We start from the raw sequence: 13,228 nt of genomic DNA, 5'->3' as shown, positions 1-13,228 counted from the left end.
ATGAGCCTCTCGGAGAAACGGGGGCGTTACCATTACACCTAGAGGCTCTGCTCTCTCTGCAACTGCCGTACCCCCTCCACTTTGATTGACAGGACCAGGCAGTGAAAACATCATCAGGCCTGGCAATCAAAGTGGAGAGGGTCTGGCAGGTGCAGAGAGAGCATACACCTAGAGGTTAATGGTAACGCCCCCGTTGCTCCTAAAGGCTCATTTGCATATATTAAAACATCATTTTTCTCAGCAGTGCGGGCACATATAAAGATGGGACCAACACAGATGCCTTCAGCTGCCAAGAGCACATGTAACAGGTCAGCCAGTGTCATGGGCACGAATCTTCTGACAGATGCCCTTTAACATATTGATATATAGGGAATAGTCTTTAAAGCGAACCTTTCACCTGCATTTCACTTAATAAACGTACCTTATAGATCATTCTGATTCTGTTATCATACAGTCTTGTCCCGCTTTTCTGTCATGTATATGCATGAAAAAATCGCCTTATAAAGTCCTCGTCTCCAGCTCCTGAAGTCACGCTAGAAGTCAAGGGGGTAGCCCTTCCCTCACTCCAGGCTGTAACTCCCCTGCCCTAACCCCGCCTCTATGCAGTCTAATTGACACCCGGCTCAGTCGCCGGGACCGCGCTTGTACAGGCGGCGCTTGCGCCGTCGGACTCAAGCGCGATCCTGTAACTGAATCGCGCATGCGCCGTCCCCGATGCCTGCCTGTCTTCAAGATAGCCATCTAATTAAATCTGGGTTTGTCACATGTGTATATCTATGTATAGATAGATAGCCCCATGAAATATGCAGAGTTTCTGACATATAATACCTGCTGAATATGATAACAATGCTCCAGATGATCACTGGCTTGCGATCTGAGGCAAGTCGACAGTGATCACGTGGACGCATGGAGCGTGAAGATCGGGGCGCGTAAGGAAGAAAAGACAGGCAGGCATCGGGGACGGCGCATGCGCGATTCAGTTACAGGATCGCGCTTGAGTCCGACGGCGCATGCGCCGCCTGTACAAGCGCGGTCCCGGCGACTGAGCCGGGTGTCAATTAGACTGCATAGAGGCGGGGTTAGGGCAGGGCAGTTACAGCCTGGAGTGAGGGAAGGGCTACCCCCTTGACTTCTATCGTGACTTGTGGAGCTGGAGAAGAGTACTTTATAAGGCGATTTTTTCATGCATATACCTGGCAGAAAAGCGGGACAAGACCGCGTGCTAACACAATGAGGATGATCTATAAGGCACTTTTGATAGTTTATTAAGTGAAATGCAGGTGAAAGGTTCGCTTTAAGGAAAGACCCAAAATTTGATATATTGTACGTGGGGGCTTAGCTATAGGGGGTGCAGATCAGTTGCATCTGGGCCCTTGTATCTGAGGAGGCCACAAGATCCCTATGCTACATATGAAAAAAAATTATAATCAGTGGTACATAGAGGGTTGTACAGAACTTGCACTGGACCCCACGTGCTCCATGCTACGCCTCTGAAAGTGCCTCTCAGATAATCCTGAGGTTTTGGAAAGTTTTTGTGATTAGAGTAAGATGTAAACTTGAAAACCCGACAAGATAGGAAAATATTTCTTCATCCAGGCAGTCACTAGAGGAACGATGAGGCTCTCCACAAAGTGAAGATGTAACAGACTATTAGATATTGTGCCTGAAGCAGAAGAATCCCTCCTTAAGTCCATTAGAGAAAAGCTTCAGACAAGTTCTCCAAGTAAACACTCGGAACAACAGTGACTCATCGTAGAGTGCAGACAACTGCTGGAGACGAGAAGCTTTGCCTCGGTCCAGGACGAGACAGACATTCACGTCCTTGTTCAAAATTTACAGTTCACGAGGCAAATGAATAATTTACAAAAACCCATCAAAACATTTCAAAATAAGCCCCTCACCGACACTCTGTTCTGTAAGGGTGCCAAAAATTGTACTCAGGTAGGTCGTCACAATCAACATCACAGTGCCTGGGTTTGACCTCCATAGCTCCAGCTTCCGAAACGATTATAGGATTGTAGGACGAGATCAGGGATCAGCAGCATCCAGCTGTTCTGAAACTACAACTCCCAGAATGCACCATTCACTTCTATGAAGGGCAGCCGAGCTGGTGCGTATGCTGGGAATTGTAGTTTCACAGAAGCTTGAGTGCAGGACCGCTGGCCCCTGGGCTAGATTATGAGGTGGACAAAAGGCCAATTGGCTCAGGGTCTTCACTCTCATCCCCACTGTGGTCTAAGCATATCATGGTGCCCACTTGCATTTTATTAAAGCTTTATACAGCATGTTTATATACTCACTGTGTCACACTATTCTGTAATCACTATATGGCAGTATACTATATGGTGGTATTATTTAGGTACAATACGACAGCATGGCAAGAATCATTCATGGTGGCCATTTTTATTCTATTTTGGTTTCATTTAAGTATTATATAGCATTTTTATATGTCCACCCCATGACAATATTCTGTAAACACTATATAACAGTACATTATAGGGTAGTATTATTTAAGCACGGTATGACAGCTTGGCAAAAACATATCATGGTGCCCACTTGTATTATATTATAGCTTATTTCAATATTATATACCATTTAACTCTCCAACATATGAAACTAATATGTTAACACTATTTAACATAGTAACATAGTACATAAGGCCGAAAAAAGACATTTGTCCATCCAGTTCGGCCTGTTATCCTGCAAGTTGATCCAGAGGAAGGCAAAAAAACCCTGTGAGGTAGAAGCCAATTTTCCTCACTTTAGGGGAATAAAAAATTCCTTCCCGACTCCAATCAGGCAATCAGAATAACTCCCTGGATCAACGACCCCTCTCTAGTAGCTATAGCCTGTAATATTATTACACTTCAGAAATACATCCAGGCCCCTCTTGAATTCCTTTATTGTACTCACCATCACCACCTCCTCAGGCAGAGAGTTCCATTGTCTCACTGCTCTTACCGTAAAGAACCCTTTTCTATGTTTGTGTACAAACCTTCTTTCCTCCAAAGTATTATGCTGGACCCGCATGATAGGACACTGTATGGTGGTATTATTTGGGTATTTTGGCAGAATTACACAATTTTTCCCTCCAAAAGAGATTATTGGGCCCACACAGATTTGCCCAAGGGCTTTCCTAGCCCTTGTTTCAGCCAGGGGCGGACTGCCCTTAGACCCTACAGGGTAATTTCTCAGTGAGCCGATGCCCAGGGCGCCACCCAAGGCCTCCTCAAGACAGATCTGATACTCTCAGGATTAATTAATGCTAGGAGCCTCAGGTACTTTTGCATCGGGCCAGCAGTCATCGGTTCCATCCTGAATTCAACTGTATAACCATCCTCAGTATGGTGGCTAGGGTTGTATTTTATGCTGCACTGTGGTATTTGGTTCTGCTGGGGCGGTATTTTGCGCCGCACTACAGTATTGCTGGCCCCGCCTACTTGTGTTGACCTGCCTTGTGTCAAATTGGACTCGCCTACTTGGCGCCACTTATAGTTTTTTTTTCCTCAAGGCCACTTTACGTTCCCAGTCCGCCCCTGGTCCAGACCCTGACCGTCACATAGCTGTCCCAGAGACAGATAGCGACAGACTAGCAGCAAAAATAATAATTCAAGGCCTTTCTGCATGGTGAGAACATAAAGGGGTATTCCGGTAACCTCAAATTATCCCTTGTGTACAGACTAGGGGATAACTATTAGGTCGGTGGGGGTCCATGCACCCTGCCACTCCATTTATCTCTATGGGACTAACAGAGATAGCCGAGCACAGGCTTTTACCTATTTGCGGAGGTCTCATAGAGATGGAGTGGCAGTACGCGTGCTTGTTCCATTTATTTCAGGGGTCACCATGGGGTTACTGGAACTCCGTCCCAGGGGTCAGCTACACATCAATCTATCCACTATCCTTTATGTAGCCAGGATACCCCTTAAGGATTCAGGGGCAATGTTCATTTTTGGCCAAGACTCCACAAGCTGTAATTAATGCCATGGTGCCCGGAGATCATTCCGATTACAGTGCACTAGTCAGCAGCACAAGGCGCTTTCTGCCACATCATAACCTTTGCTTGTGTGCGTCTGTACACTGTACGTGACTATGATGAATGGAGGCGTGCTGACAGTACATAAGCTCAGAGGGTATGACGAAAATTCAGCCTCCCTATTTTTTTTTCATCCTTTACTGTACACTCAGCAAGTCTGTGCTCTAACCCCCCGGCTGACGTCACGCGAACCGCGATAGATGGGGAGTCTTCAGATGCAAGAGAAATAAGTTCTGGCTCATTAACTATATATGCATACACATACATGGCCAGGTCTGCGTTTATTAAAAAGGCAAATGTGATACGTGCCTGGCACTCCAATGGAGTTATAGTCATTTCATTCCTTCCCGTCATTTCAGTGCTCGCTCGGTCTAGACACCCACCTAATTTCCCCTATAAACCGGGGAACGTGTGTGCATGGCTGTGTCTTACACAAAGGTTTACTGATGATGACTGACCACAAAAGTGCAAGCTTCATATTTCTGCTGCATATACTGGTCCTGATTTTGCATTGGTACCAGCAGAGGACTACAGGCAATTGTCACTGGTTTGGGCAAGCTCCACAGCATTGAGAGAAAGTGCTCAGGACGGTGCATTCTGGGGTTCATATTAGGCTAGATATGAAAGTCGGCGACAAGAAAAAGTGCTCAGGATTATGGATTCTGGGGTTTATACAATATTAGGCTAGATATGAAGGTCGACGACCAGAGAAAGTGCTCAGTATTGTGTACTCTGGCGTAATATTAAGCTAGAGCTGAGGTTCGGCAACCAGAAAAAGTCATTAGAACTGTGCATTCTGGGGTTCATATTAGGCTATATATCAGGGTGCACGATCACAGAAAGTGCTCAGGACTGTGCATTCTGGGGGTCAAATAAGGCTAGAGCTGAAGGTCAAAGACCAGAGAAAGTGCTCCGGATTGTGCACTATGGCGGTCAAATTAAGCTAGAGATGAAGGTTGGCGACCAGAAAAAGTACTCAGAACTGTACATTCTGGGGCTCATATTAGGCTAGATCTGAGGGTCGAACACCAGAGAAAGTGCTCAGAACTGTGCATTCTGGGGAGATATTAGGCTAGAGCTGAGTGTTGGAGACCAGAGAAAGTGCTCAGAACTGTGCATTCTGGGGAGATATTAGGCTAGAGCTGAGTGTTGGAGACCAGAGAAAGTGCTCAGGAATGTACCATCTGGGGAGATATTAGGCTGGAGCTGAGTGTTGGAGACCAGAGAAAGTGCTCAGAACTGTGCATTTTGGGGAGATATTAGGCTAGAGCTGAGTGTTGGAGACCAGAGAAAGTGCTCAGGAATGTACCATCTGGGGAGATATTAGGCTGGAGCTGAGTGTTGGAGACCAGAGAAAGTGCTCAGGAATGTACCATCTGGGGAGATATTAGGCTAGAGCTGAGTGTTGGAGACCAGAGAAAATGCTCAGGAATGTACCATCTGGGGCCATAATAGGCTAGAGCTGAGTGTTGGAGACCAGAGAAAGTGCTCAGGAATGTACCATCTGGGGCCATATTAGGCTGGAGCGGAGGGTCATCGACTAGGGGTCAACCACTGAACGAGAGGAGGAAACATCTTAAAAAGAGGTTGTCTCATGAAAAACATTCTACATTTTTCAAACCAGCGCCTGGATCTGAATACTTTTATAATTGCAAAAAAATTAATAAAAATAGTACAGCCACTGAGCCATTTAAAAAAAATGTATCTGTATAGAGTTACATGCTGTTTGCTAGTTTCTTTATTTCCATGTCCACCTCATAGATCTTCAGCAGTCACCAGCCATATCTACTGTTTGAATCTGTGGCAGTTACAGGAAAAGAGCAGCATCCAGAAAGCACACTCCCAGAGAAAGGACACACGCCCTGAGCAGCCAGCCTAAAATAAGTCTAGTAGAACAATTGGAGCAATGAATGTGGAGATCTTTCGAACCATGTGAGGTACAGGACTGGTTCTAGCTTCCTTAGAAATGTATTGTCATGTACTATATGAGGTCTGATTTTTATTTTCTACATCAATCATGGGAGACCCCCTTTTAACAGTAGGCAACTAGACGACAACAAGTAGAGGATAGAGGGAGAAAGGTTGAGGGGGGGAGCAAGTCCTGTTGGGCTGTTGTCAGCCTCTCAAGCCTGGCCAAGCTGATAACAGGTGTTGAGAATCTGAATTTACAAAACATGTGCATTCACTGTTGCCTTGGTGTGCAGCAGCGTCTTCCCTTGCAGCCATTTAATACACCATTGCAGCAAACATTAACTTGACTTTTAATGGCTTTTATTCGGTTAAGGATCAAAATGGTTTTCAACAACTGTGGCTTTAAGGTGTTAAAGGGATTGTCCCACAGATAATATTCTACAAATTTCAAATCAGCCCCTGGATCTGAATACTATAGTAACTGCATGAACAGTATTTTTCAGACTATAAGATGCCCCAAAATGGGGGAAAACTGGTAGTGCATCTTATAGTCTGAATGCTAAAGACCGGTTCCCTTGCCTTCCCATGCAGAAGGCATGGGAAGGCAAGGGCTGCGCTGCGCTGGCTGTACTCAACTCCCCTGGTCTTCTTCCATGTCCCGCTGTGGTGTTCTAACTGCGCACAGTGGCAGGACGTAGTGCACGTAGGCGCACACTGTAACCTGATTGTGCACAGTCAGCTCACAGTACACAGTGGGACCTGGAAGAAGCAATGGGGCGGTGAGTCCTAGATATGCGGCTCCGTCCAGAGCAAGAGAGTCAAGTTTCTGTTTTAAACGTCTGATCTGTGGTATGATGGGGCGGTAGGGGGGTGCGATCTGAAGCTGAGTGGGGCTGGAAGAGTCAGAGGTAAATTTGGTCTGATCTGAGGCTGATGGAGTTTGAAGGTCTGATTTTGGGGTCTGATCGGATGTCTGATGAACAATGGGGGTCTGATTTAGGGGTCTGCTCTGAGGTCTGATGGAAAATATATTTTGTATTATTTTCCTCCTCCAAATCCTAGTTGAGTCTTATAGTCCGAAAAATACGGTAATTAAAAATGTATTATAGCTACTGAGTTATTCAATGAAATCTATCTGTATAATGCCACCTGTTTGCTCTTTTTCTAATTTCTCACATGCTCAGTTCTATCCTTCAACTGCCACTAGCTGCAGCAGAAAGGACACACCCCTCTGAGATAGGATACACCACAAAAGCTGCCAGCTTGAAATAAATCTAGCATAACAACTGGGCCAATGGATGGGGAGATCTCTGGATCCATGGATGGTTCTAGCTTTGTTAGAAAGAGACTGTCATGTACTAGATTATGTATGATTTTCATTTTTTAGATTAATCATGGAAAAGCCAGTTTAAGTTAAAGACTGCTACATCCGTAGGCTAAATATGTTGATGCTTTAAAAAAAAACGTTTCATAGAGGTTGCATCGCCAAATTTGCAGCACAGACAAAGCACGTGATAAAATTCTGGCTGCCTGCAGCCTCCACTAGGGGGCGATGCTCTGATAACACAAAATGCAGTAAACGACCCCTAGTGGTAAATATAGGTATTAAAATGAATCGTTGCAGTATATTCAATATAAAAATGGCACGGTAGAAGGTGGATATTCTCTAAGTTTCTATATCAGTGTCAGCTACTGGAATTTAAATTATTTGGCTGGTATAACGAAATAAAACAAGGTTTATAAGGACGGCATAGGATTAGAAAAAAGGATCGCTTCCTCCCAACCCCAGAAAGAGCACCACCCTGATCTATAGGCTGTACATGGAACTGCAGCTTACCGTTAATCAACTGAGTCTGAGCTGCAATACCAAACACAGCCCTCAGACGTGAGAGGCGCTCTTCCTTAATCTGGGACTAATATACGATAGCCCAGCTAAGAATTACTATGTGGCAGAACTTCTGCCAAATTCTTTATGATGAGTGAGGAAGCGGTCTAGCAGACGGGCGGTGGACCGCTGCACGGCGAATCTATTATATTATAAAGCAATCAGCAGGTGCCGCTAAGTAAATGTTTACCAATTACATTTGTGATGCTTTTACGTCTCTATTACAGATGTTGCCGCAGCTGCTGACAGCGACATGATGGATTATTCTCCAGCAAATATAACACAGCATGAACATAGGCATCAATAATGAATTAAAGCTTACCGGCGCCCTGAAAGGTGTCATCTGAGCAGAGCGTATAGCTGCGCCCTGGAAGGATATTTGCTTTCTATAAGCACTCAGACTAAGTTATTACAGGGGATTTCCAGAGATCTGGACAAAGAATGGCGAAGATCTAGGAGCGCGATAAATCCAGGATTCATAAAGTTATGTAACAGGCTACTATATGTCCTTTCTATGGAAGTCCTCGCAGAAGATGCTTTATGGACTGCCGGGGGGACTGGGTGACAGAGAAAGATGACCCATAAGAACTGATATGGCTGTAGAACATCTACTTCTTGTTCCAGAAACAGGACCAACAGTCTACAAGAGAACGCCTGTGCATACAAATATTATAATTTGCTCAAACCACAAACTATGATCACACAGGTCATTTTAAAGGGCCCCGTATAATTTTGGACAAATAAAATGATACATCAGGCTTCTTTCACATTAGGTTTTTTTTTTTTGCGGATCCGTCACGGATCTGCAAAAACACTTCCGTTACAATAATACAACCGTATGCATCAGTCATGAACGGATCCGTTTGTATTAGGTCTTCTATAGCCATGACGGACCCATCATGAATACCATTCAAAGTCAATGGGGGACGGATCCGTTTTCTATTGTGTCAGAGAAAACTGAACCGTTCCCATTGACTTACATTGTGTACCAGGATGGATCCGTCTTGCTCCGCACCACATCGCATACCACTGTCCGCAATGGGGACGCAACCCAACGGAACGGAATGCATTTTTGGTGCATTCCGTTTCATTCAGTTTTGTCCCCATTGACAATGAATAGGGACAAAACGGAAGCGTTTTCTTCCGCTATTGAGATCCTATGATGGGTCTTAATAGCGGAATTGAAACCGCAGATGTGAAAGTAGCCTTTGCGGTACAGTCCTTGGGGATAGACATGTTACAGGTACTGCTCCTTCTTGTTCAGAACTGCAAAATTCAACCTCTAGAAATGATCTCTGTCATCAAACAACAACTCAATTAAAGGGGTTCTCCGGGTATGATTTGAAATGGCCAGCTGTCCTAGAATGGGAGAAGGACTGATCAACACCATTTGCAGAGCTGCCTATGGGGGGACGAGGGTGCGGGAGCTCATTACACCCTACACTGCTCTACAATAGATGGTAATAATGTGATTCTGCCCACGATATGTCATCATGGCTGAGCAGCCTGATAGGAAGACTCACTAATATGTAATATATTCCAGGGCCAGAGCACAGTGGTTAGTGAGGTCAACCACCAGGCAGCTCTTTAAGAGGCGGCTCACGGTCATTAAATTAATTAATTCCTGGAGAACCCCTTTAAAGGAGCGTGAGCAATGCCCTGAACAATTACCCCGTTACTGATCAAAGCGTTTCATTTCCACCAGCACCACCAAAGGCCACAGTTGGAATTGCAAGATTTACATTGAAATTCATGGGCTGTCTATATAATCCATGAACACTGCAGGTCATCCAGACAGCTAGGTACTCTGTATGGCCACCCCTCTTTAAAGGAGTTCTCCTGCTTTTTTTAAGTGATGGTCTATCGTAAAGATAAGCATCACTAGCTAATTAGCGGGGGTCTGACATCCGGCACCCTTGCCGTTCAGCTGTTCTGTGTAGCGCCTGTCGCCGAAACTACACGGCACTGTCCACATTGTAGCGGTCAGCACTCGCAGCTGCAATACTGCTCCCACTGAAGTGAATGGAAGTAGCATGAGCCTGCGATCCACGCTTCCATAATTCGTGAGACTGCAATCAAGACATTTCCAGGATGTGAATGTGCAGCGCAAAAGATTAACCAATCAGAAATCAGATGTAAATAATACATTTTTTCCTTGTTTAACATATGTGACAGTGCAAGGCCTATGGTGCCCAGTCCTGGTATAAGGTTACGGTGAATTTTAGGTGGCATTCTGAGTCAGATGCACTTTCATCATCTAAAAGAGGTCCTAAAAGTATAACTGTCATGTTTTCATCAATAAATAAATTTTGGCATATGTTACTGCTGCTGCAGCATTATGCAAAAAGTAATCTTTAGTTTCTTTACATACCACTGTTTTTATTGGGTTTCTCCCTTAGCTACGGCTGTTTTAACCCCTAAAATATGAGTATCTTCTCAAGATGGCTCCTCTGCCAAAACTGCCTTCCCTGACTTCTTATACACACTTGCTGTAACCAGCATCTTCCTGCCAGACAATCAGATTGGATTACTGAGAGACACGCCTCCTCACTCTGAAGCCTAATGCAGGCATGCAGTGTGAAGGGCCGCCCCTCCGTCTTCTGTTTACTCTAAAGGGAAGACAGACAAGCCATAGCAACGGTCTTTTAAGGGAGCAGTGGAAAGGGACAGAGGACATTAATAAAAAGCTGTAATTACAGATCGTTTGACAGTCATTGACAGACTAACTCAGGTATACATGCCTAGCTCTAATAAAATAGCAAATAAAAAAATGAGTTATACTTTAAAGAGGCTGCATGGAACTTGTGAGGGTCAGAAGTACGATGCTGGAATATGAGAGGTGCTAAAAAATCCCCATTAAGTTTTTGAACTAGGAGACACTAAGCATGCCCAGTACAGGTTCTCCAAACTGAAAAAGGGAAAGTGAAATGGATGGGAGGGGGTCATTTTTATTTTTTTTAAGTTGATCATAGAATAATATAAAATAAAACTTACCTGAAACGTCCTGAATGGGCGTCTGGATGCTCCCTGCTGCTTCGAGTTTGTCAGGAACTGTGGTGCCTCCCTCTAAAATACGAACAAGTTCTCTCAGTTTATTGCACTCATCTCGGAGGGTCTGGACATCATCCTTGCGCTGCTGTTGGGCCTTACTAGCAGGATTCATACTAAAATGGATCACTTTTACTTTGCTCGGATCATAGGAACCCTGAAAATAAAATACAAACTTCTTATTACCAGTTCCAGTACATCTACAGTGTGCAGCGTAATTTACTGGAGTCAAACATTCGCCTCTTGTCTTATTTTGAGGACCCTAGAGGTCTGATCTGCTGCACTGTGCAGCTCGGCATGTTCTGACTGGGAACGGTAAACAAGCACAAGCCCACCGCAAGCTTACTATAAATCAGTGACTAAAGATCAGATTTCCATTCTAATAGGATGATTAGACAGAACATACAAATTTAAGGGGATGCCTTCCAAAAAAGGCACTTTCCGTCAACAGGTGTGGTGTCCTTTTTGAAAGGGAGAAGCCAAGTTTTTCTCATATTCGAGGAAACCCACATTCTCTTTTATATCTTACAGTAAATACAAAGCAGCCTCAGAAAGCTGGTCACATGTGGTCTTCTCATTATCCTGCTTTTTTAAGTGTGTGAAGATTTCTACTCCATTATACAAAAATCAAGCTGACAACTTGAATTTATTTTTATTGCGCCCCCCCCCCCCCCCCCAAAAAAAAAAAATTGCTGTAAATTCACTATTAATGTGGACAGACCTGGATTAGGCTACTTTCACACTAGCGTTAGAAGAATCCTGCCTGCCAGATTCAGAAATCCGTATTCAAACTGATACCATTTGTTTGTTTCTTGATGCGGATCCGTCTGACAAAAGCATTGCAATACCAGATCTGTTTCTCCGGTGTCATCCGTAAAGAACGGATCCGGTATTTATCTTTTTCACAGATTTAAAGGTCTGCGCATGCGTTTTTCCGGAACACTTGGTACCGGATCCAGCATTATTACATTTCAATGGAAATTAATGCCGGATCCGGCAATCTGGCAAGTGTTCTGGAATTTCGACCGGCGAAAATACTGCAGCATGCGAACTGAAGACATCCTGATGCATACTGAACGGATTACTTTCCATTCAGAATGCATTGGGACAAAACCGAAGCGTTCGCCCCCCCCCCCCCCCCCCCCCCCCGGTATTTAGCCCCTATGACGGAACTTAATACCGGAAAACTTTAACGCTAGTGTGAAAGTACCCTAAAATGACTTGGATAAAATTAGAACATGATAATTTCTTCCAGAAACAGGGCCACTCATGCTTAGGAGCTTGTGTGTGGTGGGGCAGATCAACTGGACTCTGAATAGGGCTGAGCTGAAGTTGCGCTCCGGAGGGTGACACTGTTTTTGCCAGCAGACTTATAGGTGTTGTCTCATCCGAGACATTGGTGGCATAACACTAGGAAACGTCACCAGTGTCAGATCGGTGTGCGTCCCAAACGTGGTGCCTGCACCTATCTCCGGAAGTGAGAGGAGAGACTTTCATTAATTTCTAGGGGCAGCTGAAAATAGCCGAGCAAAGGCTCTCAGTCCCATAAAAGTGAATGGAGCGGTGGCTGCGCTTGCGCAAGGAGCTCTCCATTTATTTCTATGGAACTTCTAAAAATAGCCATGCACATCTGCTCAGCTTTTTCCAGGACTCTAATAGAAATGAATGGATAACACGATGAGCAATCGCTGCCACCGCTCCATTCACTTCTTTGCCCTTGTATTGTAATGTTCTTTTTAAGTGCTGATTGGTTCTGCCCCTTTAATTCTGTTCCCTATTATTATTACCATTCTGTGTAATAATGTGCCTTGTAATGTAGTAACCATCGCCCACTGTGCTGATAAGACCACATTCTATAAATGAAGCTGCACACTGGAGGAGGGGCCAACAGGTTTAAACTCTGTGACACACATACATTCGGGGCACTCCATTGAAGACTGCATTCTAGGTAGGATGTAAGTATTGATTTGCCCTCCGGTGTAGTCCATGTGCTATGACATGGCGACCAGAGTGCCACCCCATATTGCATGGCCAGTGATGATTATTTTGTACTATTCTGTATGTGATTTCTCTGTTTTATCTTATAGTTAATCAAACTTAGTAAATATATTTATTCACTTAGCTTGCATAAGCTTATTCATTCTCAAATCTTTTGAATTCACGTTACATTACAGCCTTTTTAGAGATCAATGCCATCAAAGTCTCAGATGAAACAACCCCTTTAATGTCTTTTCAGGTAATTTTTCAGAATAAGCTGCCGTAGGTGTGTTAATGAGGAAAAATACAATTCCTGGCCATTGTGTCTAGTATCTGGCATTGTTAGCAGTTTCTTCACCTGTAATGTCGAA

General features: G+C 44.4%; 1 protein-coding gene across 3 annotated transcripts in view; it reads right to left on the bottom strand.

The window, feature by feature from the left end:
* Positions 1 to 13,228, bottom strand: part of MAD1L1 (mitotic arrest deficient 1 like 1) — a 639,505-nt gene that overhangs the window by 221,784 nt on the left and 404,493 nt on the right. For all 3 annotated transcript variants that reach the window (XM_040439787.1, XM_040439788.1, XM_040439789.1), the window contains one exon: positions 10,827 to 11,037. In XM_040439787.1, the coding sequence (XP_040295721.1) occupies positions 10,827 to 11,037 (211 nt within the window). The remainder of the gene's footprint in view (positions 1 to 10,826; positions 11,038 to 13,228) is intronic.

Source organism: Bufo bufo, chromosome 7 (assembly GCF_905171765.1).
Source record: "Bufo bufo chromosome 7, aBufBuf1.1, whole genome shotgun sequence".
Classification (NCBI taxonomy): Eukaryota; Metazoa; Chordata; class Amphibia; order Anura; family Bufonidae; genus Bufo; species Bufo bufo.
Note: the sequence above shows the minus strand (reverse complement) of the source record. Positions and strands in the feature narration are given on the sequence as shown.